The following is a 25,771-nucleotide window of genomic DNA, read 5'->3' as shown; positions in this document are numbered from 1 at the left end:
ATAAAACAAATTCCATTGCTGATTCTCGAAGAATTTTATCGGCGTTAAGTACCATTACCCATTTTCAGCTGCTGCAGTCCATAATTCTTACATAATTATCATTATAATGAAATAAAGTACAATGAATCTCATTGTCAAAACGACATTTGATATTGATACAAATAAATTATCGTTTTCTTGATATACATTTAATCGCTACGTACAGCACACTTTATTTGGCACCGTTTTAATCGTGTTGCGAATGAAAAGTCAGTCGCCTGACTTGAATCGTCATTGAACTTCGGTGATAAGGTAAAACACAAATTTCGATACAACGAATGCGTTATTCTCCGGATAAGGCACGTAGTGACGATACAAGCTATTTCAAACCGATTAAAACTTTCTGCCAGTAAAACGTAGTGCAAAAATTCTAAGTGTTACGAGATATAGTGCCATGTGTCGTGTGTGTATGTGAATACAACTATTTGTAAAAATCTACTTAAACTAGTAACCACTATTATTATCATTTGCAGCTTAACAATAATTGCTTACTCCTCGCGTATTAAGCATAAAAAGTATGTCTTCTATATAATTTAATTAAACCATGTAATTGGTTTGATAATTCGAAGTATATGTAATTATTATATATATATATATATACACACACATATATATATATATGTGTATGTATATATTAACAAATTTGTATTTTAATAATTATTACAACTGAATTTGCTCGGCAAATCTTGAGTTTGTATGTATGTAATGTCACAATATGGCAAAAAAAAATACGGAGTCGCATACAAACTTTTAAAACACCATTCGTTAACAATAAGAGTAACGAAAATTTATGGAAATATTACATGTGTATAATATTTGCAGAATATTGAAAGCTGCGGAATGCGGGGGCATCCTTTACCACATCATTGTAACATGTAACGATCGCAATTGCTAAAAATGGATAAACTGCAGAATCACATTAATTATGCATAGCTGTAATTTGATAAATTTTTTGAATAATTTGATTCTATTTCTAAATTTATAAAAAATTTAGTAAAATACAAATATTATACCCTTCATATAAAATTCATCAAAAAAAAAATATATATATATTAAAACATATTTTTTTAAATTTCATAAAATGATATTTTTACTTATTGTTTTTTTTTTACTATAAAGCATAATTTTAAATATCCGCAAGCATGTAACAAATAATAAAAATTTAACCATATAGCTTTACGATTTCCAGTAGATACAAGAATGTAGAAATGGTGAACACTTTATCTGCGAAATCGTAAAGTAAAGATTATTTTTAAATTGCTATCGTCACATATGTGTGATTCTGATTTTATCCATTTTACGATACGTTTTACAAAGAGATGACTTAATTTAAAAATTTTCAAGACGTACGAGGTAAAAATTTTTCGGCCATGTCTTTCTCGCTACGTCTACAAACTGTGAAAATATTAATATTTGCTATCGTAAGTCTATTTAATTAAGTACAAAAGAGTTTTATTTTATTCCAACGTTCTCTATTTTTCCTTCCTAGCATAAAGCATAAGATATACTATATAATTTGTATATGATACATAGACAAGATAACTCTGTGTATATTTAATTTGGTTTTTTTATGTAACTAAAAGCCTGCTATTCAGAAGAAACTGCTTACGCCTTGAACAAATAAGTTAAACTATCAAATATTCTCTTCCTCGATCTTCTAAATTTACCTATTTATATAAGATACGGCATGGTATCTTTATCCCGTTTGATACATCAATCATAAAGAAAAAAAAACTTAACAAATGATTGAATATTAATATTTACATAACTGATGCAATATGGATGACACAATTCGGTTATGCAAAACTACAGCCATTATTGATTAGAGTAAGTGTATACCCTTAAGCCAGTATGTGGATGATAGCGTTTTTATATATCTGCCCCGTTCAATTGTCTTTATATGAAACATATACATTGATGATGTTATTTAACAGACGCACACTTGAGCAGCTCGTTACTACTGATGTGTTGTAACAAATATGTGTTTCGAATATCTACGCCCTGCAATCAAATCTGAAAGAAACGAAAGTATCAAAAGCTAAGATCTGCTGGCAAACTAGTTCAGTGATCAAACTGCACTTGTATGTGCACGTATGCATGTCAAGCATTTCTTTTTATCATCACTTCGAGAAGTAGTATCCAGCCGATTCGTTAGCTTTTAGTACCTTCTGGATCTTGACATATGATGAATGTATCAATTAAGAACATTATCCTGAGAATTCAGAACGCAATCGAGACTGTTTAATCGGTGAGAGAGATCTGAGCAAATCCTATCAACGCTTTGTCATCTGGTATTTCGTTTGCCGCATAGCCAGAGTTCTGTATCAGTAAAAGAAAGATTTGTGGTAATTGTGCATTCGACGAAAAATTGAAAAAAATTATAGAACATAATTCTAATGTGTAATAATATTAAATATTAAGCGTAACATTGATACTTACCAAGGAAAATGTCACTGTCCGCAATTGTCCACCGCTTTCTATTAATTTTTTCAGATTTGCCGCTATCACCACAACGTCTTTGCCGTCGACTAAACCCGCAGCGACCAACTCCGCCGCGATTCCTTGTGCAGAATCCACTCCGACGGTGAATTCAAACCTAATGTCGTTAAGTTCCCGTCTTTCATTTCTGCAAAAAAAATATACACGCAATATTACTTTAAATATCATTTTCCTTATTTACAATATAGCAATAAATTTGTATAAAAATAAAAAATCGGATAAATAATTGAACTTGTGAGCAATTTTTAAGTAATGAGAGTTTCACGTACCGTAATCTGAGTACCAAGTTTATAGGAACATTTTGTTCGGTAGCTGGTATCGCGAGTTGACTCGGTGCTACCTTGATTTGACCGTAATACTCATCGGGTTCGCCGGCTTCCTCGTCGCTGCTGGCTTTTTCGATGGTATTAACCGGTAATGTCTCTTTGGCGCCTTCATCACCGCTCGAACCGCCGCTGTCCTCTTCCTCAGACGACCAGACCCACTCTCCGGTCACCGTTCGATGCAAGCGACCCGACGTACCAGGTTGTCGTTTTGATGCCTGTGAAACGACAAGTTTCTCTCAATATCGTGCAAAAAGATTACTAATATTACAAATATAAGGCTAGAAATATAAGGATAGTTTTTCCAACTTTAATTAGTAGTTTCGATAAAAAGTAAAGAAATATAAATTTATATCGAATAACTCAGAACTACTTCTTTATGATATTGCTATTTTTATGCAAATACATACTTTCTGTACACGCGTTTCTAAACTGGGTCCAATTGCCACTAAAGTCTGTTGCAGATATTTCTTATCTTTGGCTTTCTTAAAAAAAGGATGTTTCAGCAGTTCGGTAGCTGTTGGTCTGAAATAATAAAGACTACATTTATTTTATATTCTATATTTTTTTTGTCTACTTAAAAATCCCCATATGTAATCACATAATAGCATTGCAGACAATCTTTAAGTTAGTTAATTTCTCATTATATTATTTATTTCTTTTTCTATTTTAATTGTATCAGAAAACATCAAATAAGAGGCAGAAGCAAAAAGTGCGATTGACCTCTTGGTAGGATCTTTTTGTAAACAGTCAACTATCATTTTTCGGAATGTTTTCCCGTATGCTTTATACTGATCCTTGTCGTCCGCGGCAGTATCCAAAGTCGGTGGATCGTTCTGCAGCGTAAGCATCAAGACCTTCATCGGGGGATATTTGTGGTACGGCGCCGTGCCGCTGGCCATCTCAATCGCCGTGATGCCAAGTGACCAAATATCGGCCTTAAAATCGTAGCCATGGTCCTGCACAAACAGATACGCATATCATAATTGATTTTATACTAGCCGGTATGTAACGGAAAGATTGCCAATATCTCGTGAAGTCGTGCTAAAGATCGCATGCTTGCCAGAATTTTCTTGCCAAAAAACGTGATTTATAATAACAATCTCATACACAAAGAGGTCTGTTACCAAAAAATATTTTGGTGATATTTTTTGACATCAATTTTTGCCATAACTATTCTCAAAATTGCCTTCTGCAAAGCATTGATGCTTAAAAAGCTTTTAGACAGGTGTATTATTCATAAATATGTACATACAACTTGATAAAAATTAAATGCAAAACATGTACAATCAGTGTGTAATGTTGCACACAAAAGTTCCTTTTTATAAGAACTGGTGTCTTGAAACAAAACTAATAAGTATGCAGACATAATGCAGAAATAGAGAACAAAAGTAAAATAATGACGCGAAGAATTAAATGGAAAATAATATCGTAGCAAATCGTGTGATGTGTAATATTTTTTCAGCGCAATTTTCTATGCGACTACTTGTACAACATGCCTAACGCAGATCATATCATGCTCAACAAATGACATGATTGCTAACTCAAATTAATTCTTGACTTAACAAGATGATAAAAGCATTTCCTTGTGTCGCACGCAACGGCAAAACCGACACTAACACGTACAAACTGCGTGTGCATCGTCGCAACGATGGCAAATGCGTATTTTACTATTTGCTTCGCCGCCAACGTACACGCTTTCCGTTCCAATAGTGTCGTGTACATTCAACAAACGCATATACAAATATAAACACAGAGAACACGCAGGCTAAGAAGTCTGTAGTGTTACTTTCCTCTCTCACCTGCTCCATGACCTCGGGCGCCATCCAACACGGCGTACCGACAAAGGTGTGCCGGACCTTCTGCCGGCTCAGGTCGCGTCCGGTCGCGAGCCACGCGCTGACACCGAAATCGGCGATCTGCACTGTGCCATCCTCGCCTAGTAGGATATTACCGGCTTTTATGTCCCTAATATTATTCTGCTGTTAAAATTCGTTTATGTACGTAGATAATAAAATAGCGTCACTTTCTTTCTTTTTAATACTATAGTTTCTAATAGTAAAATATAAGAATATATTGGAAGAAAGTCTAGAGCTTTGTATAGATAAAAATAGAACGACAATCCAGAAGATATATTATTAGGGTACCTATGAATCTGTCCGTTGCTATGAAAATACTCGAGTCCTTTGAGTACTTCTCGAAGTACTGTGGCTATGGTGGCTTCATCGAATACTCCATGTTTACAATTGGTGGTCCTGGTCTTATGTTTGATAATATCCAGCAATGATCCACCTTCTAGTAATCTCAGAACCAGCCAGAGTTCTTCTTTCACCACAAACGACGTGTAATACGTCACGACGTTTTCGTGGTTGCAAGAAGACATCGCCTGTATCTCTTTCTAAATCCATACATAAAAATGTCCTAATTAATAATATCTTTCATCTTTCAATAAATTTAATGTAAAAACAATTGATTTAAGGTATTTTTGAAGAAAAAATATATCAAAATAAATTTTCTTTAAGATTTTACTTTTAGAATAACATTTCATTGAAATAGAAATAATTACCAATATTATTATGCTTAATATAAATATCTGTCATGATAAAGCAGACGTAGTATAATCAATAAAATTTTAATCCAATGAATCATACAATATATAAAAATCTTATCAAGAGATATGTATTTAATATTTATCTATCGTTGCGTCAAGGTTACAATAAAACTCACCAATAATTCGTCCATGTTTGTGTTCCATTTTTCTAAATTTATTCTTTTGATTGCGCATTTCTCTTGTCGTGGAATGCAAAATGCTGCGTGCACCACGGCGGTTGCTCCAACTCCTGCAATTTAATAAAATGATTATTAATATAACTTATTTATTTGTTAATGCATTAATCATACTTTAAAACTACATTTTACTCAATAAATTTCAAGATTCAACGGCTTGATAAACTATTTAATTAAAATATATACAGTAAATATTTTATATAATAGTTAAAATTAAGAATACTTCAACTTTAAAAAGCATCAATATTTGATGCATCGTGTATCGAATATCGATATTATTTAAAATTTCCATTGAAAGCAATATTAAGTTTACTGCTTGCAATACTGCGGTGTTTTGTGCTAAAATAAAACGCCTCAAAATGCGGCTAAAAACGGAGCGACTAAGCGTCGCCGCGACGCTAAATAATTTAACTTCGCTAACAAAACTTGCTGCCGTTCCTGCTCTTAAAAATATAATACACTCGAAACTGCGGACACAGAAATAGCACATAATGTGTTTTTTTTTTTTTAAATTGTGTGTTAATCTTATGGTACTTAAAAATACAATAAGAATTTTTTTCTATTAAAAATATTTATACTATATAAATTTAAAATATTTAATGTAACATACTAGTAAGTGGTAATGTAATTATATAATACTATCGCACACATAAAATGTTTATTTTTTCGAGTACTATAATGATTGATCTAATTTGGAGCAGTCCACGTTCATTCTAAAGAATCAAGATAAATATGCAAATTCTCTATAAATCAATACTCGAATATTCACTCGTTTTTCTCTATAAAAAAATATACTCTATATACAAAAAAATATAAAAGTAAATTAAAAAGTTAATTGTCAAAGATATTAATGCAAATTAAAAGACAAACTTATTTCTCGTCAAAATAACATTTGCATTTGTTGCGTGTATACTTTTTCTTTCATAATTGTTCATAGAAAAAAATAAAAAATTTTATATTACACTATATAATTTTGCATTTTTTTCACAGCTCCGCCCAACTGCACGGAGCGCCCTTTTTCTCCACCAATTTTTGAGTACGCATACAGCACTGACACGCGCGCACCGTTTCGATCTCCGGCGCAGGTTAACTAGGTTAGGATAGGATATACGCTCTTTCGTACAGCAGCACCGGGTGCTGCGTGACAGCGCGAGTGCGAGAAGGACACATATAGAAGGAGCGAGACAGCGCGAGCGGGATTAGCAAAACCGTCGTCCTGTCGGCGAAACAACACGACGAACAACCGTTGTGAGCCGTCACGTTTGACCCGTATGATCGATATGCAAACGACGAATCTGGCATCATTCGGCATCATCATCGTCGTCGTCGCCGCCGCTATCCTTGCCTGATGCACAGCTATTGCGAAAAAGACGGTTACCAGACGTTGGAGATCGACGTCGCGCCGGTGCGCGTTTCCGAGCTAAGCGCGCTCGATCGAGGCGCGCGCGCGCGACTTTCCGCTCGACTGCGCGATCGGCGTACGATCTGACGATCTCGCTCGGCGATCGGTACTCACCGATAACCTCCTTGAGCTCGTAGTCGTCCTTGGTATTCGGCCAGCCCTGCACGACCGTGGAGGAGCTCGCGGACGCCATTTTGCTGGCCAGTGCCGGGCCGAGACGCGCGTGCTTGCTGGTCGCTCGGGCACCCCGCGACAACGAGAGCGATAGCGAAGTACCGACAGCGGTGCGCGAGCCGCTATCACGTGGTGGTGCGACAGGGACAGTGGTGACAGTAGGGGTGGCTGCGCGAGGAGCGTAGCGATTGTTCGTTGCGATTACAGGTACAGCTCGACCGTCCCGCGCAACTGGTGACGTCCGTGCTGGTATTGGCACCTTCCTCGGCGGCGGTGGCGGCGTGGATGAACGAAACGACTTCTGGCGGAACACACCGGGCGAACAAGACGGCAACACGTCCGGCGAGATTCTCCTTAAAAAGAAAAAGATTTATGTAATTTTCGTAGCGATTGATGTAGGTTGAACGCGCTGGCGCGAAAAAGCGTTGCGCGCGAATTTAACCTTAGTTTTTAGGTACGTATTCGCACGGCAACAAATATGTAACGTTAAATTCTTGAAGTTTTGAAAACTTTAACAAAATAAAACTAGAAGATAGATTAGAGACTGACCTCTCCGTTACATCTTTATGATGATAAAAAGGAAAAAGAAATGAAAGAAAAATCGCTGGAGAAATATTGACACGAATACTTTCAGGGTTATGATGAAGTGTTTATGAAGATGCCTATTGAGATGTGTAGGCCCATCAAGAATGCGGCCCACCGATAACTATCTCGCGTCTGGATTCATTGAAACGATTGACGTTTCTCAGAGAAACAACGATCACGAGCTGCGGTCAGCCCGCATGCACAACAAATTAATCGTAGTGCCATCCATCACATTGTCGGTACAATCAATGGTACGACTCGAGGCGATGCTCCTAATTATCAAATAGTGTGAACATAATATTAGTCGATCAATGACGTTGGTCGTTTTAATCGTTTGAGAAAATAATGTAGTTTTGACCACGATCAAAAATCCATGCCTTTCTATTGTCAAACTTTTTCTATTTATTAATATATTTTATAAACGTGATAGTCGCACGAAGAGTGCCAATTTCTCATATCGATTAAAAAACAAATTTTGCGAAGAGAGATGATTCTCCAACGTTTATAATCATTTCTTTTTTAAGATACGTGCTAATTTTTATGTATCTATGGTCATTATCTCCGTAGCGAGAGGTCGCAGGGTAAACAGGATTCCGCGTTCGTATCGATACGACGTATCTTTTAATCGACGCAATCCGTTGTTAACAATTGTCATAGTGCGCGATTAGGAAATTCAATTACTGCGTCCCACGGATATTATCGCTGCTCTTTATTTACAGGAGGATTTTGCGATGACCTTTTCTACTCAAGAGAATGGCAGGTACTTCCCCTGTGTTGTATATAAAACCGACCATCCGTTACGCGATCCTGATTCAGTAATTTCACACCCTATTCGTCACATCCCGACCTTTAAAACTGCGCATTTCGTGAAACGACCGGATCCGCCAGTATGTTTGGAAAGATGAATATTTTAACAGTAAGTCCCGATCTTATTCGTACTTTTATTATTATTGTCAAATAGTAAATCTTTGATGCAATCGTGCAAAAATTTAAATCTTACAATAACTAAAAGTGTTATCGTTTAACATTTGTGCTTGAATTATTCAGCGACATTCTTTAATTTAATCTTGAATCTCTGACAAATGTTCAATGTTTACACAACACGTAATAAGCATGCCACTCATCTCGATAAAACTTGTCCCAAATGTGACAAATATAACTACATATAACTTTGGGCTACGTATAATAACAAATCGCGAGATAAGCACTTACAACACGTAGTTATTTGATTATTTCTTGTCACAATCGATTCGATGAGATTTGCAATTAATCTTACAACACAATGTGTGCAATCTAATCCTATGATCTTGAAGTGGGTCGCATGGGACCGATCACGTGCCTCGATTTCCGTCACGAACTAGATAGTCAGTCACGCTCGGTCACTCACCTACTTCTGCCGAGCACTAAAGTCGCCAGAAATCGACTGTCTTGGAACTTTAACTGCTCCTCCTCTGTTGATATGGGCGCCGCGGCGCCTAGGCTTCCCAGGGCGCCGGATTTACGCTGCCCCATGCTGCCTACGGCTCTGCAAACAGATACGCGCTTGTAACACGGGTTGCATATCAAGCGAGACAATCATGTGATTGAAAAACTTGATCAAAAATGCTGTAAATGTCATATTTTAATGGAATGCGCAAATTACACATATTTAAAATCCAGCAAGTTACACGTGCATTTAAAAAAACGCTAATCTTTTGTTTTTTTACAGAAATATATGTATATATTGTTTAAAGAATTTGTTAAAAGATCTTGCTCTGACACTTACACCTTTTTTTGATCAATTCTTCAATGTTGTAGGGATTAAAAATTGTGGAAAAATTGATAGAAAGGATTTTCGTAGATTACATCTTAAGAATACATTTTTCAATATCACAATTTTATATTTTTTAATCGATTTGAATTTTTCGAAACAAACAATTTTAATTTTCCATAAATATTGCATTCGCAAGTTTCTGAGCACTAGTTCGAATATTTCTTTTGGATGATCCTGTTCATTGGCAGAGCGCAGGATCTTGTAAACGCCTGATTTTTAATGCGCGCGAGACGTGAAGGATTATTCACATCAAGCTGAAGGCCCTGGCTTCGAGTGGAATATTTCTAAATTGGCGGTCGGTCGATTGTCACCTAAATATCTAGATGAGATAATTGGGCCTGGACTGGTCTTACAGGCTATTTTTAGCCACCGCAAAGGGGGTAGACCCTATCCTGGCTAAAAATAATCCGATGGTGATTGATGTAAGCTCGCATTACACTAGTCCTGCTCCCTTTTGATGATTTTTATCCTGTTTTTTATTGATGTACAGAAAGAATCGCAAAATGCGAGAATTGAAATTGAAAAATGCAGAAATTTAAGATGTAAATCTTTTTTAATACATGAAATATTGTTGGTATCATATAATTCTTCGCACTTTATTAATTAATTTCATTTGATTCTTCATAAAAATTGCGAATTCACGACAGTGAGAAACATCGCGGAGATCTCATAAAGAATCTCATGACATAATTTTGAAAAATCATAGCTAGTTACGTGTGTCAAGAAGGACGCAATTTCCGTTCTTGAATCTACGTAGTTTTTGAAATAACTGATCCAATTATAACGCGACGCGTGACATCATCTACCGGTTGTACCATCAACAAGAAGCTTTCCTCTCAGCTTCAGGCATCACCTGATTACGATTAACAAGTCTATAACGGTCTTACGCCAAACTAATGGTCTAATTATCTTCTCAAACATGAGGGACTCGTGCGAAAATGGCACCTGCGACCTTTTAGAGTATCCCGGTAGACGATATCTTATTTTAGCACGTAGTCATTAATATTTTTTCTTTACGTTTCGCCTCGTTTTATTTAAAAAGCAAAAATAAGTTCTTTATTATCAAGGAAATGTCGAAAACAAACTTTGTATCTAATTTTGTTCAATTGTTTGCTTTAATATGGTTTCATCTTATTATTTTATTTGATTAATTCTGACGAAAATAGGCAATTGTCTGTCATCTCCCTGCTTCTCTCCATTGTCTCGGATAACTCCTAATATTTGGGTTAAAAGTCGTCGCTAGTCTAGCAGCAAATTTAAGTTTCTGACCGATGGGCGTGTGTCGCCGCGTCATCTGCTGCCTACGTTCAGTTTATGTGCGGCCACGATACACTCTTCAAATTTTCATCATTCCATCATTTCCTCCGCCTCGTATCGTGTCACGCAACATAACGAACATTCTATTTATTTGTTATCTATTCTACTCGTTTATGCATTTAGCGTTCTCCCCGATCTATGATTTTCCATCTCGAAGCAAAATCAGATCTTAACATTTTTTTATAACCGAAAATGTGCTTTATTTTGCTTAATAAGTCAATTAATATGGAAATTATTTTATAGATGAATAGAAACAATTAAAATAAGAAATAGAAATGCTAATTTAAAAAAAAAATTTTCTTTTTTTTACAAGTCCGAACAATTTTCTCGACTCCGGATATTACATTTAATAGGTAATTGGGGATTATTTCGAAGCAAATGTTCATCTTAATTGAGGTGAAAAATTGATTATATTCTCAAATATTTGCTCGACAATAACAGATTCTACGTTATTGTTAGTCTATTCGCGATATTCGATGTAGATTCGTCAACGGGCTCGCATATCCGTATGAATTGATGGATTCTCGTTTGCTGCGGAATTTCTAGCGACATGTGGATTTATTGAATTGACTTTGCATCGATCTTAGTCACCGCGTGTACAATTGGACAAACAAATGTGCCTTCTTGATCATCGTCAGTGGAATTATGACTATTGTAATATCGGTGCGTTTCAATTTGCTGACTATAATATAGGTCACGGTCTTGATGACAATTCTTCGATGACGGTACATGAAAAAGAGTACGCGTTTCAAAAAGTATTGAAAAAATATAAAACTTGAAGATACAATGTTTTTTTGCACATCGACTACTATTGGCACTTACGTAAACTATTAAATTATTAAATTAAAAAGTCATATATTCTTCTTGTAATTTAATTATTAGTCTTTTTAATTTAATTAAAAAGCTCGTCTTGACATCACAAAAACGGTATCACAAAAAAGGTTATATATGATCTTGTCATTTCATAATTAAATTCAATGCTTGCCCTCACGTGTTACGAGTTTTAATATATGGCAATAATAATCGGTCACATGTTCGGACTGTAAATTGATTAGACGGTAATTGACCGCGTATTTTTCTTGGGAGGATTTATAATCTTCAAATATGGCTTTAATTTGAATTCCTTCGATTTATTCTGCTGTAAGTGGGTGCGATACGAGATTTATTCTGCTTAACTGCACACTTTTATTTACTTGATACTGATTTATCTTTATTCTGCAATTAATATTTGTTCATAAATAAATATTTATCAGTTAATATTTTACAGATTACATTTATGTTACATTTATTAATTCATAGATTTACAATTTGCATCATTAATAGTTTGCTGTGAGATTATTTATTACAAAAAAGCAACACTTTATCATCTTTTCCTTAAAATTGATTATATATGTGCTTTGTTTTAAGTACAGAAAATTGAAGGAAGTACAATTAATGGGACAGCTTGTGACGATTACATTAATAATTGTTAGAATTTTTAAGGAGTCGAGATTTTTCGAATTTTGCTCTCGTTTAAGTACATTTAATAACGCTGCTCCTCATCAATGAAACCTTTACTCGACCGGCAAACCGAGGGTCAATTGCTTATTAACTCAGAGAGTCGAGCAACTATTAAACGGTTTCATTGTCACTGAAATTGTTTGCAAAAACCGAAAACTATCGCATTTATCAACAATTCGCACCTTTGATTGCTGAATCATCCTTTGATCTTGAAATCGTATTAAGCAAATTTTTGCTCAATTTCTAAAAGAGAAGATATTTGCCAATCAGAAAAGTAATCAAATATTTTATCTATTTTGAATAAATTTTAGAATAAAAGTGTTCTGTAAACACTGCAATTTAACATTGATCATATATCTTTATGATTGCCTTTAACACCCGGAAATGAAGCAATTTCGCGATCACGTTTACATCTATCTATGAAATTAGATGAAATATGTTTAGAAACGGTCGTTATAAACAATGTCACTACACAGTTGTATTTGATGTGTCATCAAGACTTCATCGTATACATTACAAAATTATCGTGTCATCATATGCGTGTATTAGAGAATTGTTACGAACAAAAGACGCATTTTCCATACTTTGTTTCTTGCAGAAATATTTAAAATTGTTTTTCTAAACTTTTTACACGCACATTTTCTATTTCTACGTCACATTAACATTTCTATTTCCACGTTGACATTGAACGCGGTCGTTAAATTAGGCGAATAATGTCCATTTCCACCAATGTAGATTAACTTTAATCTCGGTTCAACTTACTCTTCATCTTTTTCTAGTTCTAAGAATTAAAAAAAGGTGAAGAGTAAGTTGAACCGAGATTAAAGTTAATCTACGTTGGTGGAATCGGGCATAAAATTTAGAATCGAACGGGGCTGCGTTTAGTGTTAGACGTGGCCTATCTGATTCTGATGTCACGTTGACATTAAATGCCATCTTGATAGGCAAATAAAACTCAGAAGCTTACGGATGACCATATTTACGCTTAGAAATATGAGCCTTCGTTTGATATGATATGATCGATTTCATCAATTTCTCTTAAATTCTCGTAAATTCTTCTCTTTGATCAATATTCGTTAATATTGCTTAATTAATTTCTTATCTTTAAATGTTCGTATAACAAGTTCAAAAGTTGTTGATACGTTTGTTTAACGTTTTAAAGAAAAACCTAAGGATCGCTGAGTTGATCAGTCGCTTTGTCAGTTATCGTTTACGGAAATTTGATTTAAGATATTATATCGATGAGATGCAGGGTAATCACACACTTGTTATCTCTAATCAGTCTCACCTGGTAGACGTTGATTTTACAGAGCCGTTCGCGTAAAGATCGGCTGCCATGATATCAGTATTAGCCCGATGGCATCTCTGACGAAGGATCTGAAGGGTGTACGAGCTCGCGTTGGAATCTCGTCGGTATCTCCCGTCTTCTTATCCCCTTTGTTGAAAATCAACAATAACGTATTCAGCGGAATCTTCAGAATTCTCAACAGCTGTCGCACTGACAATCGTCAACCTTGACCGAGCTCATTCTCACCGCAAATAAAACACCGATCGCTCGGATCCAAACACGCTCGTTGGGCTGACATTATCCTCACAATTCACGACTCGCCGACGTGGTATCGTCCTTTATATATATATATATATCCTTCGTTATTTACCGCAACGCGAAAGTTCCGTCAAAATATAATCCTGTTTGAGACGCGCGATGACGCCGGTGCGATTTCGGAAGCGTTGAGGAAGCGTCGCGTGGCGAGCGCAATTTCGAAGGAACGACTGTCGGCTACGCATTCAGCGGAGAAGACTTAGGATCCATCCTGTACCCGCAGTCGTGACTGAACTATGTATGTCAGACGGGGGCACTGTCAATTGGATAACTACCTACCCCACATTGGCACAGTGTTGTCGCGTGTATGTGATGCAGCGTGTCGCTCTGATGCTGAAAGTCGGCACGTAGTCTGCGTACTTCTCCCACCTTGTGCATCACTTTAGCTTCTTCTTCTTCTCTCTTCTTTTTTCATGAATATTCTTATTTTATGAATATCTCTTTTAAAGACTAGCACTGCGGTTTCGCCTTCCTGTGAGCATGATTAACTTGCGTCTTATCGATGACTGAATATCTTCAGTCAAATTTCTTTAAGTGATGGCTGATCAATAGCAATCCTTAAATCTTTTCAATATTTCGATCCGCGAAGATGTATTTAAAGACTATCGAGAGGATTCTTATTTTACATCGTCATGTCTGTCAACGGCCGCCGCTGACAAGTTTCACGACTTCTGAATTATTTTGCGTTACTGAGAGTCTTCTTATGTACAGCGAAGAGCGATAAACGCTCTTCAATATGTAGAAAAAAAGACATCATCGACTTAAACTCTATTGAAAGGTTCTGTTGGTTCTTTATTACTCGATCTATCACCTGATTACTTATTACAGCATTTATTGGCTCTGACATTACTTAGAATCCAAGACGCCATGGAAGCTGGAAGAACGTATTATCTCGTGCGTATATTCTGTCGTCACATTCGGTGAATTAAATTGATGACGCGGGGAAGAATAATTTGCATCATACGACACATGCAGCACGTCAGCTCAATCAGAGCCGACCTTGCGAACTGACTAACTATATATATATATATATATATATATATATATATATATATAATCCGATCCGTAGGCAAGCTATTTCTATTGATAAGATTTCAACGTTCTTATTGATAGACCATCTATTACGTGTTGCAAGCTCCTTTCGCATTCTTGATGAAAATCAGTTTGAACACGCGGTTGCGTAAATGTGAAGTTTGTAATTCCACATTTACAAGTTTTATAGAAATCGTAGCTCATATAAAATTCAATTAGCTTAAAATTTTCAATTTATTTTTTTTCAGAACTGAGATTCACATACTCAAATATATTTTCTAATTTATTCTAAATACTACGATCTTATCCTTCATTGATTTTCAAGCGATATTTGTGTGAGTGAAAAATTCTGCCTTTATTTGTCGAAAGATTACAGCTGCGATAGATCTGTATAAAATTGTGTGAGAAGTGTTCTCTCTTTTTTCAAGAAATTATTCTTGAACATAATGAGAGATAAGATTTGAAATGATTTCAAGGAAGAAAATCGAAAACAAAGAATTCGCAGGAGAAATTGGAGATGCACATATTATATTTCGTGATACACATTAGCGAAACCATTTCGCCAGTTGCAGTACTCTAAACGAATGATTCATCCACCTTCATTCCTACTTACGGAGTGGACCCTCCGCGCGCGATTTACGCTTTATCAGGTTTGATGGGTCGCTAAAGGCTGCTGACTGAGACCTCCGTCGAAGGTTTAGGTTTTATCATTATGACGTAATACGCGAATGTTCAAGAGAATATTGACGATTCTGTGTCACTGATAAAACAATGAGACGTGTACAGTTGCGCGATATGTGGAATCAGTTGATATTTTTTATTTTACAGCAGAATTCACTCCAGTTGAATCAAGATTAGAAAAAAACAATATGTATGTTGCTCTATGAACTTAAAAAATTGGACTCTAATTAGTTTTTATATATAATGTCAGAATTGTAACGTCTGTTTAAAAGTATTGTAATTAAAAATTGAAGCTTGGAGTTTTATTTTTTTTTTTTCTATTATTTTTTAAACGCATATTTTGCTTGCAGATCGCCGTATTCTTTATTCTCAGCCACGTGTCCTGCGTCCTAAGCAGAAGAGTGAATATCACTCAGCTGATTAAGGAGAGCTTGAGATCTGAGCAACCTGGGCACTACTATGAATTACGTGATATACCGGTGATAAGAGATATGTCTTATCTGCCAGAAGAGGATTACAACGCGGAAAGTGTGGTGAACGAACTGCAACAGCTGGAGAGAGATAACAGAAATTTGATGCCCGTTAGTAAACTATTTCAGAAAACGAATCATTTCTCACCAGAAGAAGCATTCAAGAAAATTCAAATACATATTTTAAAGTCAATTTCTGTAAAGATCAAATTTTGTAAAACCAATTCTGACAAGTTCTTATCAGTTCCTTTTATCTATTTTTTGTGTCGTCATTCTTGATTCGAATTCGTTTATTGATATCGTTGCGTCACATTGAGATAAATGTTTATATTAATCTTCTCTTTTTGCAACACAGGAATATCGCAATCTTTGCGAGACAATAACGAAAAGAGTGGAAATTACCGATCCCGATTACGAGTACCAACCCCCGCATTATTACGAGATCTTCTGTAAGAGTTATTCATCGGGCTATAATGATCAAACAATAAGATCTATACAGGTAAATTTATATACAGTGACGCAAATAGATAGACATGCAGCACAAATTTAGTGAGCAAAAAATATATATAATGCGATTAAGAAAAAATAAATTAATAATTATCTGTTAAATGCATTGAACGCAAGGAAATAATCTTGTCAGATTTTTACTGAGAAAAACTTTAAATTTATTTTTAAAAAATTTTTAATACTTTTTTTTCAGAAATGTGCTCAACCAACATTTCACTGCGTGCAAAGAAGTCGACTCCTGTCCCTAGTCAGACGTCGTTGGGAAGGCGAATGTTGGGAACATTTTACAAAAGAAATCCCCAGTGGATGCGAGTGCATGTGGCCGGTCACTAATCTTGGCGAGATAACTCATCATTACTGATTCAATAGCGCATTCGTATATTTAGTGAAATCAATATCTTAACGTGAAAACCGCGATAAATTATTCGAGGGCATATATTTGTATTAAAAAGATCTTTCTTAAAAATATTTATTCACTGCATTATAAAAGCAGATAAAATGAAATATAACAAGTATCCAACATCATCCTACCTGATGATTGATCCTTTTCTCTTATGAATTATTTGTTACGAAAAATCTAACAAGAATATTAAGTTATTCGAGAATTTAGAACGCTCCTATAAAACCTCTCTTTTTTTTATAATAAATTACTTCCACGAATTTGCCTTGTGCTTTGGTAGAAAATAGAATCCGTCAGGCACTTTTCCGAGTAACATCTCGCTATAAAAAAAATTAATATTATAATAGTAATTGAAATTAATATCTCGAGAAAAATATAACAGTCTTGAAAAGTCGCCTTACGTTAATTTCACCCAATCGGCACAATTGGAACTGGCCATCAATGTCTCTAGATCATTACGACCTTGATAGTACGGTGGCCTTTCATTGATTCTCTGCGGTGGCCTCTCCAAAATTCCAACAGGGACATATCTTTAACATATTTCCATATGAAATTGCTAATACTTCAATAACTTTTAGAAGCACAAACATTCTCCCAAAGAAAGTTTACCTATGAAGGAAAGAGATCCATTCCAGCATAAACCTTCTGGTAGCCTCGACGCCGCGGGTATCGGATCCCCAATGCTCGAGCCCGTAATTTGTGTATTTCCTGAGAATATCGAATCTTTCCGAGCTTGATATATCGATCAACTTTCTTTCTTTGATCTCGGTGAAGATCCATGGCTTAATCAGCGCTCCGCGCCCAATAGTGATGCCCTGCACCGTATTATAAATCTCCTTCACTCGCTGATAATCGTCGAAAGAGAGGATATCGCCGTTTCCGAATACGGGTACCGGCTGCGCTGCCACTGCGCACCTTTCTATGTACGACCAGTCGGCTAGTTTCGTATATCTTTGTTCACGAGACCTGCCGTGAACCTGAAAAAATAATCATTTGGTTAATATAAATTAGAAAAGATAATTGTGCATTAATCTTTTGGAAAAGACTACATTTTTTATTATATCACAAAATAAATAACTAAATGTTAATTCCTTAGAATTCTCAAAAATTTTTTTTGTTCTTGAAAAATGTCATTTTATAGAGATATTGCGGCCTTTTAAAAGAGACCGATTCACATAAAAAAACGTAAATTCAATGGACTTACTCACAGTAATCATGGACACACCCCAGTCGCGAAACTTCGGCATTAAATTATGCGCGATCGGTTTGTCTATGTAAACTCCCGTTCTGGTTTTAACCGATAATGGTATGTCCAATACTTGACTAACGGATTTTACCACAGTCTCAAGTACATTCAATCGATTGAGCATACCGCTGCCACCGCCTTGCCTATAAATCAGGTCGATCGGACACCCAAGGTTCAGATCGATGTAATCAACATCGATCTCGCGATTCAGCAGTTGGGCGCATCGTGTCAGCACTCCTGGATTATTGCCGCAGAGCTGCACGCCGAAGATGTCTTCAACCTCATGCCTCTTCACCAACGCCCATTCTTCTTGCGCACCTTTCAGTATCTTTGGCGCCAATGCCATTTCGCCACAGGTGATGTCGGCGCCGTACTCTTTACAAATCCTTCGAAACGGTAGATTACCTACCGTCGTCAATGGACTCAGCAGTATCTTGTCTCTCCAATCAATCTTTTTCTTCTCCAATTGCCGTAATTTGATCAAATCGCTATCATCCACGGGTCCAATTTTTGACTCCTTCGATTCATGCGAGATGTCACAATCAGAAGTGTCAGTTTTAATTTTCTCACCATTGCTGATGTTTGAGGTATCTTTTTCCACTTTTTCGCCATTGCTGTTATTAGGAATATTAGTAAATTCTGTAGTTGTAATATTTAATTGCGGGCTATTTTTTATTTTTGGTTCATTTATTGAACTCTGCATCTTTTTTTTAGATGGATCATTAGCTTTAACAATCAACTCCGCCTTGAAGAAATTGTATTTACGTTTGCGTAGTTTGTTTTGTAAATCCTTAAATAAATGATTTTTGCTGGCTGGTGGGCGTTTGCTGTATTCTTCAAATTTTTTTTTATCAATAACATTGAAGCCATCCTCAGTTAAATGCTGGGATCCCATTCTGCAAGTAAATCCTCTTGGGCATTTGCCAGTTAAATTGAACACATGACATTCTGTACCAATATCTTGTGGTTTGATCTTTAGATACTCTTTTCGATCATGCAGAAAACTGCAGCGCTGATTTAGACATCTTCTTTCAGACTGATCCACTGTTTGATCTGCGATCCAAGGACATAAACTCAACTCCCTGGAAGCCTTGAACGGAGGTGGTCTTGCCTTATTTTGACCTCTCAGCTTCTCCTTCTTCTCATCCAATTTAAGTTTCTTAGCAGGTTGTTCATCTAATAATTCCACATCTGCATCTTGAGTTTTTGCATCCACAGATATCTTCTTATCTGTCTCTAGTAAGCACTGTTCACTCGAGTGTCTCACATTATATCCAATAATAAATCTACAATATTAAATACATATTAGTTGTGACATAACAATAAATAACAAATAATAATTAGTTTTTTATAGATAGTTTTTAAGTGATAAGATGGTTTTTCAAGTTATTCAAATATTAGCTGTTATTAAAAATTTATTAACAAATCTAGTAATGTTCAAAATATCTTCAGGTAACTTTTATATATTTAAAATTCAAAGGAATACAAATTTATATTGAACAGAATTTCTCATTAAATGTATCATTTGAGACAAGTTACTATTCAATACACAATTTAAAAAAAAAATTAATTTTTAAAATCTAATTTTTTGCAAATTTAAATAATAAAAAGGAGATTAAACAGTGAATTAAAGAATTAAAACATTATATTTGTTAAATCATGTTCAGAAATGCGACTGGAACATGTGACTGGAACAACGTTTGGAGGTTAGCACAAAAATAAACATTCGCAATTTGTATAAAATTCACTTGCACCAAGATTGATGGAATATTTGCAATATATTTACGTACTCATTTTTTATCATGCAAACACCTTTTTGTTTATCCTCGCCATAATCAAACGAATAATCCTCACACTTTTCGTTGTAATCCGCCATTTCTTCCTACAGCACGGACCATTGGTATGAACATATAAACCAAACATCCATTTAAAAGTGAAGTCGAATATTGACAAATGAAAATGACAGAGAGAAGTAGTTAATTTGTAAGTCTATTTTATATACTCTATTTTATAACAAGATACAACAAAATGCCGCAAGAGTGGATTAGAGTAGACTGGTATGGACAAGATGGCTTTGAACCATCTTGGCTTTAAGGAGTAAACATTTCTAATTACTTTTAACCTCTCGAAATCTATATTTTTAATCCTGCATCAGTCAAAAACACTGTGCTTAACTTTAGTGCTATCAATCGGGCATTAAACAGATAAATAATATATTCTTAATCCATCTTTAGTCTTTCTAATATAATGAGGTATACGTAGTTAATTGAAGGTAAACAATAAGTATAAAAACTGTGTCAAAGAAAAATTAGCAATTAAGTATATTATATCAGATTTTGTACGTTTTACATACATAAATTTTATATTGACACGGTAAAAATTTCATATAACAATAGGATATTACATTAAATTGAAATATTTGTTTTAAAATTATTGTTTTGGAAAACGATAATATTGTTTTTTGTTTTCAATTTTTGAGACTTTCTTTTTCTATCATATTAACAGAATTTAATCTTTAGAAATTACATTTGATGCATAGTTTAACATTATTTTATATAGTACAAATTATATTTATGGTGAGTATTATTTATTTCAGGAGATTTTATGTTAAATTTATAACTCTTTAAAATGGATAATCTTGTACTAAATAGTTCTTCGGATGAAGATGATCCATATACAAACTCTGTTGCTCGCTTAAAAGGTAATGCTTTTTATTTATCACAATGTTCCTTCTATGTCAGACCGATTTTTGATGACTTTACATGACAGGAAACGTGTTAACATATACTTAATTGTGTGTTAACATATATTTGAAAGACAAATATAGAAAAAATAATATGTATATCAGAATAGACTATTTTTTAAATATGACATTTCATATTTTAGCATTGAAGAGACAACGTTTTGAAAAGGAGATATTTACTAACAAAAAATTTCCTACAAAGTATGTATTATATATATCATATATAAATTTTTTATAGATTTAGTGTCAAAAATAGCTTTTTATTGAATTTTTTACAGTGTATTTTAGGTATATGAAAAATATTTATAATAATTTTTTTATTTTTTAGGGATAAGCAAGAAATAAATGAAAATCTAAATAGCATAGAAACAAATTCTCCTATATTATTAGAAATAAATAGTAATGAAAAGAATGATAATGAATTGAATGATGATGGTATTCAAACTAGAAGTAAGACGGTAAGAAGAAAAAAAGGTGGAGGTATTACTAATTATACTACTGTTAGGCGAAAGAAAAAAAGGGTAATTTTTTTTTCCTTTTTTTATATATGTATTTATATGTACTATTGTAAATATCAGAAATTAATTTTTAATAATTATCTTTATAAGATTTTTTATATTTTATTCATACTACTTTTAAAATAAATATTGTATATGTATATGTATTATACATTTGAATGTATATATGCAAGAAGGCGTATAGAGTTGTTATATTACTGTTTTAGTTTCCATATAACGATGATCTACAATGTGATGTGGAGTTAATTTCTATTGAAGAAAATTTTGTATCAATTCCCGAATCATGTAAAAAAGATATAATTACACTGTCAGATGATGATGCTTGTGAAGATGACAACTATGAGTTGCATATAAAAATACTTTGGAGATCGAGTAGACTGGATCGTTTAAGTATACGTAAAGTATGTATGTCACTTATATTAGCTGATAATAGAATATTCTTTTATCTTTATTCTTATCGTATATTTAATAATAGATATATTCATATAAATATAACTTTAAATTTTTTTTTATTATAGCATGACTGTTTTCAAAAGATTTTTCAGCATTACGCTGATTTAGAACATGTTTCCATAGATGAAATTCTAATTATGAATAAGGATAAAATTGTCAAGTACAGCGATACTCCTGCTTTGCTCAAACTTTCCGTTATAGATATACTTGGTTTGTATAAATAAAACACATGTAGAAGCAATAGCGATAATAATGATAGAACAGTGTTATTTTATATTTATAGATGGCGGTATAGTGAATCCGGGTATGAAGACATTATCCGAGGGTAGCAGCGATAATGAAAATATATGTAGCATTAAAGTACAAACGGCGAATAAGAAGCAATCGTTAATAATCATACTTAGGAGGGATCAGCAGTTTAAAGCACTATTTGCTAATTGCGCTGAACAACTCGGTGTGAAGGAGAACAGCCTGAAGCTTTATTTCGATGGAGAACAGATCAGTCCGACCGATACTCCGGATTCGTTAGATCTCGAGGGAGAAGCATGCGTCGATCTTCATATGTAATAAAAATAGCAATAAGTTTTCTAAGTTATTTGCATTGTTTTGTAACATTTTTGCAACCTATATCTTGTGTTCACTTTATATTAATTGAATGAATCATTGTTATCATCACTTTGCAATTTATTATTATTGCTGCACACACATATGTATGTTTTTTTTATATTAAAATTTATCTCTTATCAATTGTGAAATGATGAAAAAAATGTAATTAACAGATAAATAAATTATATCATTTGCAGTAAATGATGTATGCTAGATATCAACCCAATGAAAAAAAACGGATATTTGATAATTATATATAAAGTCTGTACACACACACACACACACACAAAATTGTTCATTGTATGGTTAAAAACTTTAAGTAATAATACAACATGCGTTACTTTCGTAAAATCAAACTCTTGTATTTTTAAAACAACAATGAATAATATATTTATATACTGTTACATCATTACATTTTATACATAATGTACATAACATACTGATATGCTCTATACGTATATAAATATATGTATCGTATACGTATATACATATAAAGCACAGCTAATATTTTTGTACGACTGCACAATATATTGACTATACTACATTCTTCTTGCGATTGCTATTCGTTTTAACATAAGCAGCCAAAGTAACATTAATTATTATTATTAACATACATTTTGTCCGCATTAACATTCCTAATTGCCTTTGAGAAAATTGAAGAAATACTATTTTATTTATGAACACTGATTTTAACAAGAATATTAACAGTTAGTTAAATGGATGTGAGATATTTGATAACTATACATTTTTATGTTCATGATTTTCTTTTACCTGTTAAGCTAAAGATTAGATAAAATGATAGAAGAGTTATGTTCATAACTCTTGTAACGATAAATATTGCACGGTAATCAATTGAATACTTTCATTAAAAATATTAGACAATTTTCAAGATGAGAATCTTGACAAAGGCCAGCAAATTGTAGTACACTAATTTTACTCTACACGATATATGATAATGCAATAATAATCTGCTATTAAGAGGGAATGTTTTGGATAGTCAAATAACTGTCAAGAAAGGTAACTTAATCGGTAAATTTGCGGTTTGGATTGCGTCCGAACAGAGCGGAACGGATCTCGGGGACCAACTGTTGCGCGATCAGCTCTAATCTAGTCTCCAAAGTATTACTGATTTTTATACGTCCTGCAAAATACAATTAAAAATTATTTTTAATTGACATATAATATTGATATAAGAATTAATTTTTTGATAGTTACCTCTGGATGCTAATAATTCCACGCCTCCGCAGCTTTCGCCAGGCAAGAAATTATCGGAATCGATTTTCAGGGTAACGTCTTTTTTAGTTTTCTGCTTATATTGTTGTTGAACAACGTCAATAAGAGATTCTACAATAGGTATATCAATTTGACGAACACGAAGAGTAATGTTTGTCTCTGTTAACTGTAAAAATAAATTACGTCTTAGAAAATGTTCAAGATGTTAAACATTCTTTTAGTTTTTTTTATTACAACAAAAAATACTAATATAAAAATTAGAACAATAATAATAGGCATTGAAATTAAATATTACTTGATAAAGCCCCTGAATAATTAACAGTTGAAGAATTTCTCTATATCGTCCTGTATCACGAGTTACTTCACCTAATCTCTTCCTAGCTTCTTCAAGTACATTGCGTACATGATCTTCACGTACTTTTAAAGCTTTCAATCGAGCTTGATTGAGCATATTTGAAGATTGTCTGTAAGAATAAAAATATAGATATATATTGCAAATCATTTTATAATCTGCTAATTTTTTAGAAGACTAAGAAAATAAAAATTAGAAAATTTTTTAAAATTATATATAGATTAATTTAATAAATTTTAGTATTATTTATTATATGTAATAAAATATATTAGTTTTCTATACATACATCTTCTTTTGTAATTCAACTTGCTTTTCCTTTTTCTCATAATATTCCATGATCTTAAGACGCTGTTGCTGCACTAGACGTCCCTTCTCGATATTAAATTCTTCTTCTGCTTTAGCATCTATTTCTTCTGCTTTCTCATTGGCCTCTTGTTCTATAAAGGCCATCATATGCTTGATCTGTAACAAACCATTTTTTATTTATAAATTATTTATAATAGATTTTTTTAAATTTTAATGCTTTTAAATGATATCTCCATATCGTATCTTTCAAATAATGCACATAAAACATGTAATAAAATATATAAAACTACACATTCTCCAAATTATGTCAGCTAAAATCATCAATCTTTTAATCTTTAGAGAGATGAAAAATTTCGACAATATTAAAAATATTCCGATAAATATGAAAACATTTGTAGATAAAATATAGTTGACGATGAAATTTTATAAATAATTATTTATTTATTTGATTTTATCTAGTGCTTATATGTGTTGCAATCTTGTTCCATTTTCGCTCCCGTTTTAAGTTATAATCTCGAAAGTTATGAAAATGTAATCTAATACCTATAAAATACAAAACATTTAAGATGTATCGAGACGCATATTTAAGGAAAATAGTAACATGACATTATAAATAAGTAATTGAAAGATATTAATAGCGCGGGAGTATATACGCGCGACATTTGCTATAAGCAACATTGGAGAGTAGTCTTAAAAGAATAGCGAAGATTTTCTTTATTAACCTGCTTCTGTACGTCAGCGTCGCTGAGAGCCATAATGTCTTCTGTATTTTTTCCTCGAAGAGATATACGAAATTCGTTAGGTAATTCTTGAAGACTCGTAGGAACTCGAGATCACGAGATACACCACCAAGAAGTCAAGTCAACGCCTATGACTACACATCAATCATCGCGTAACGTCGGTCATATGACCCAAAGCGTGACTACCGTTCCGAAATGCATCCTGCGATAGCGCAGTTCCGAGAGATGACACTCCATTCGTGAACGTATTTTTTTTTAATGCTGGGCATCGATCGTGTAATTTTTCCCTAGGAGCAGAAACGTGAGAAATAAAAACTTTTATGGCTTAGTTTACACCACGGTGTAAAGCCTTGTGTCCACGATGCTAGAACTCAATCCGAGATCTCGGTCCGAGTCCTCGAACAATAATATTTATACTTGGCTGAATATAGTTAGCGTTGTA

General features: G+C 34.0%; 5 protein-coding genes across 10 annotated transcripts; 2 read left to right on the top strand and 3 right to left on the bottom strand.

The window, feature by feature from the left end:
* Positions 1-19: 19 nt before the first annotated feature.
* On the bottom strand, positions 20-14,286 carry LOC105669825 (serine/threonine-protein kinase OSR1). Of its 2 annotated transcripts, none has more exons than XM_067351802.1 (11): positions 13,728-14,286; positions 9,197-9,334; positions 7,165-7,577; positions 5,589-5,701; positions 5,009-5,259; positions 4,657-4,829; positions 3,585-3,822; positions 3,272-3,386; positions 2,808-3,079; positions 2,479-2,665; positions 20-2,358 (listed from the first exon to the last, which is right to left on the bottom strand). In XM_067351802.1, exons 1-11 carry the CDS (start codon positions 13,775-13,777, stop codon positions 2,281-2,283), a joined length of 2,028 nt encoding a protein of 675 aa, XP_067207903.1. In that variant the 5' UTR covers positions 13,778-14,286; the 3' UTR covers positions 20-2,280. The 2 variants fall into 2 exon arrangements, with proteins under 2 accessions (XP_067207903.1, XP_012218388.1); XM_012362965.2 differs by having other exon boundaries at positions 3,585-3,820; positions 4,664-4,829; positions 13,728-14,285.
* LOC105669830 (uncharacterized) lies at positions 7,537-17,257 on the top strand. 2 transcript variants are annotated; one of them, XM_067351812.1, is made up of 6 exons: positions 7,537-7,678; positions 7,859-8,060; positions 8,529-8,725; positions 16,106-16,336; positions 16,581-16,724; positions 16,926-17,257. In XM_067351812.1, the coding sequence occupies exons 3-6, from the start codon at positions 8,699-8,701 to the stop codon at positions 17,091-17,093; spliced, it is 570 nt and encodes a 189-aa protein (XP_067207913.1). In that variant the 5' UTR covers positions 7,537-7,678; positions 7,859-8,060; positions 8,529-8,698; the 3' UTR covers positions 17,094-17,257. The 2 variants fall into 2 exon arrangements, with proteins under 2 accessions (XP_067207913.1, XP_012218395.2); XM_012362972.2 differs by lacking the exon at positions 7,859-8,060 and having other exon boundaries at positions 7,541-7,678.
* On the bottom strand, positions 17,186-20,307 carry Dus3 (Dihydrouridine synthase 3). Its single transcript, XM_012362966.2, has 5 exons — positions 20,169-20,307; positions 18,341-19,664; positions 17,742-18,109; positions 17,534-17,662; positions 17,186-17,452 (listed from the first exon to the last, which is right to left on the bottom strand). The coding sequence occupies exons 1-5, from the start codon at positions 20,252-20,254 to the stop codon at positions 17,380-17,382; spliced, it is 1,980 nt and encodes a 659-aa protein (XP_012218389.1). The 5' UTR covers positions 20,255-20,307; the 3' UTR covers positions 17,186-17,379.
* Rad60 (DNA repair protein Rad60) lies at positions 20,240-22,899 on the top strand. 4 transcript variants are annotated; one of them, XM_012362969.2, is made up of 7 exons: positions 20,240-20,361; positions 20,975-21,079; positions 21,265-21,322; positions 21,450-21,642; positions 21,846-22,040; positions 22,158-22,302; positions 22,376-22,899. In XM_012362969.2, exons 2-7 carry the CDS (start codon positions 21,007-21,009, stop codon positions 22,657-22,659), a joined length of 948 nt encoding a protein of 315 aa, XP_012218392.1. In that variant the 5' UTR covers positions 20,240-20,361; positions 20,975-21,006; the 3' UTR covers positions 22,660-22,899. The 4 variants fall into 4 exon arrangements, with proteins under 4 accessions (XP_012218392.1, XP_012218391.1, XP_012218393.1 ...); XM_012362968.2 differs by lacking the exon at positions 20,240-20,361 and adding an exon at positions 20,410-20,630; XM_012362970.2 differs by lacking the exon at positions 20,240-20,361 and adding an exon at positions 20,410-20,650 and having other exon boundaries at positions 21,450-21,579.
* Positions 22,900-23,035: 136 nt separating this feature from the next.
* Vha26 (V-type proton ATPase subunit Vha26) lies at positions 23,036-25,541 on the bottom strand. The gene is made up of 5 exons (XM_012362971.2): positions 25,312-25,541; positions 24,570-24,745; positions 24,227-24,395; positions 23,914-24,097; positions 23,036-23,839 (listed from the first exon to the last, which is right to left on the bottom strand). Exons 1-5 carry the CDS (start codon positions 25,342-25,344, stop codon positions 23,721-23,723), a joined length of 681 nt encoding a protein of 226 aa, XP_012218394.1. The 5' UTR covers positions 25,345-25,541; the 3' UTR covers positions 23,036-23,720.
* Between the last annotated feature and the right edge of the window lie 230 nt (positions 25,542-25,771).

This window comes from Linepithema humile, chromosome 3 (assembly GCF_040581485.1).
Source record: "Linepithema humile isolate Giens D197 chromosome 3, Lhum_UNIL_v1.0, whole genome shotgun sequence".
In the NCBI taxonomy this organism is placed as follows: domain Eukaryota; kingdom Metazoa; phylum Arthropoda; class Insecta; order Hymenoptera; family Formicidae; genus Linepithema; species Linepithema humile.
Note: the sequence above shows the minus strand (reverse complement) of the source record. Positions and strands in the feature narration are given on the sequence as shown.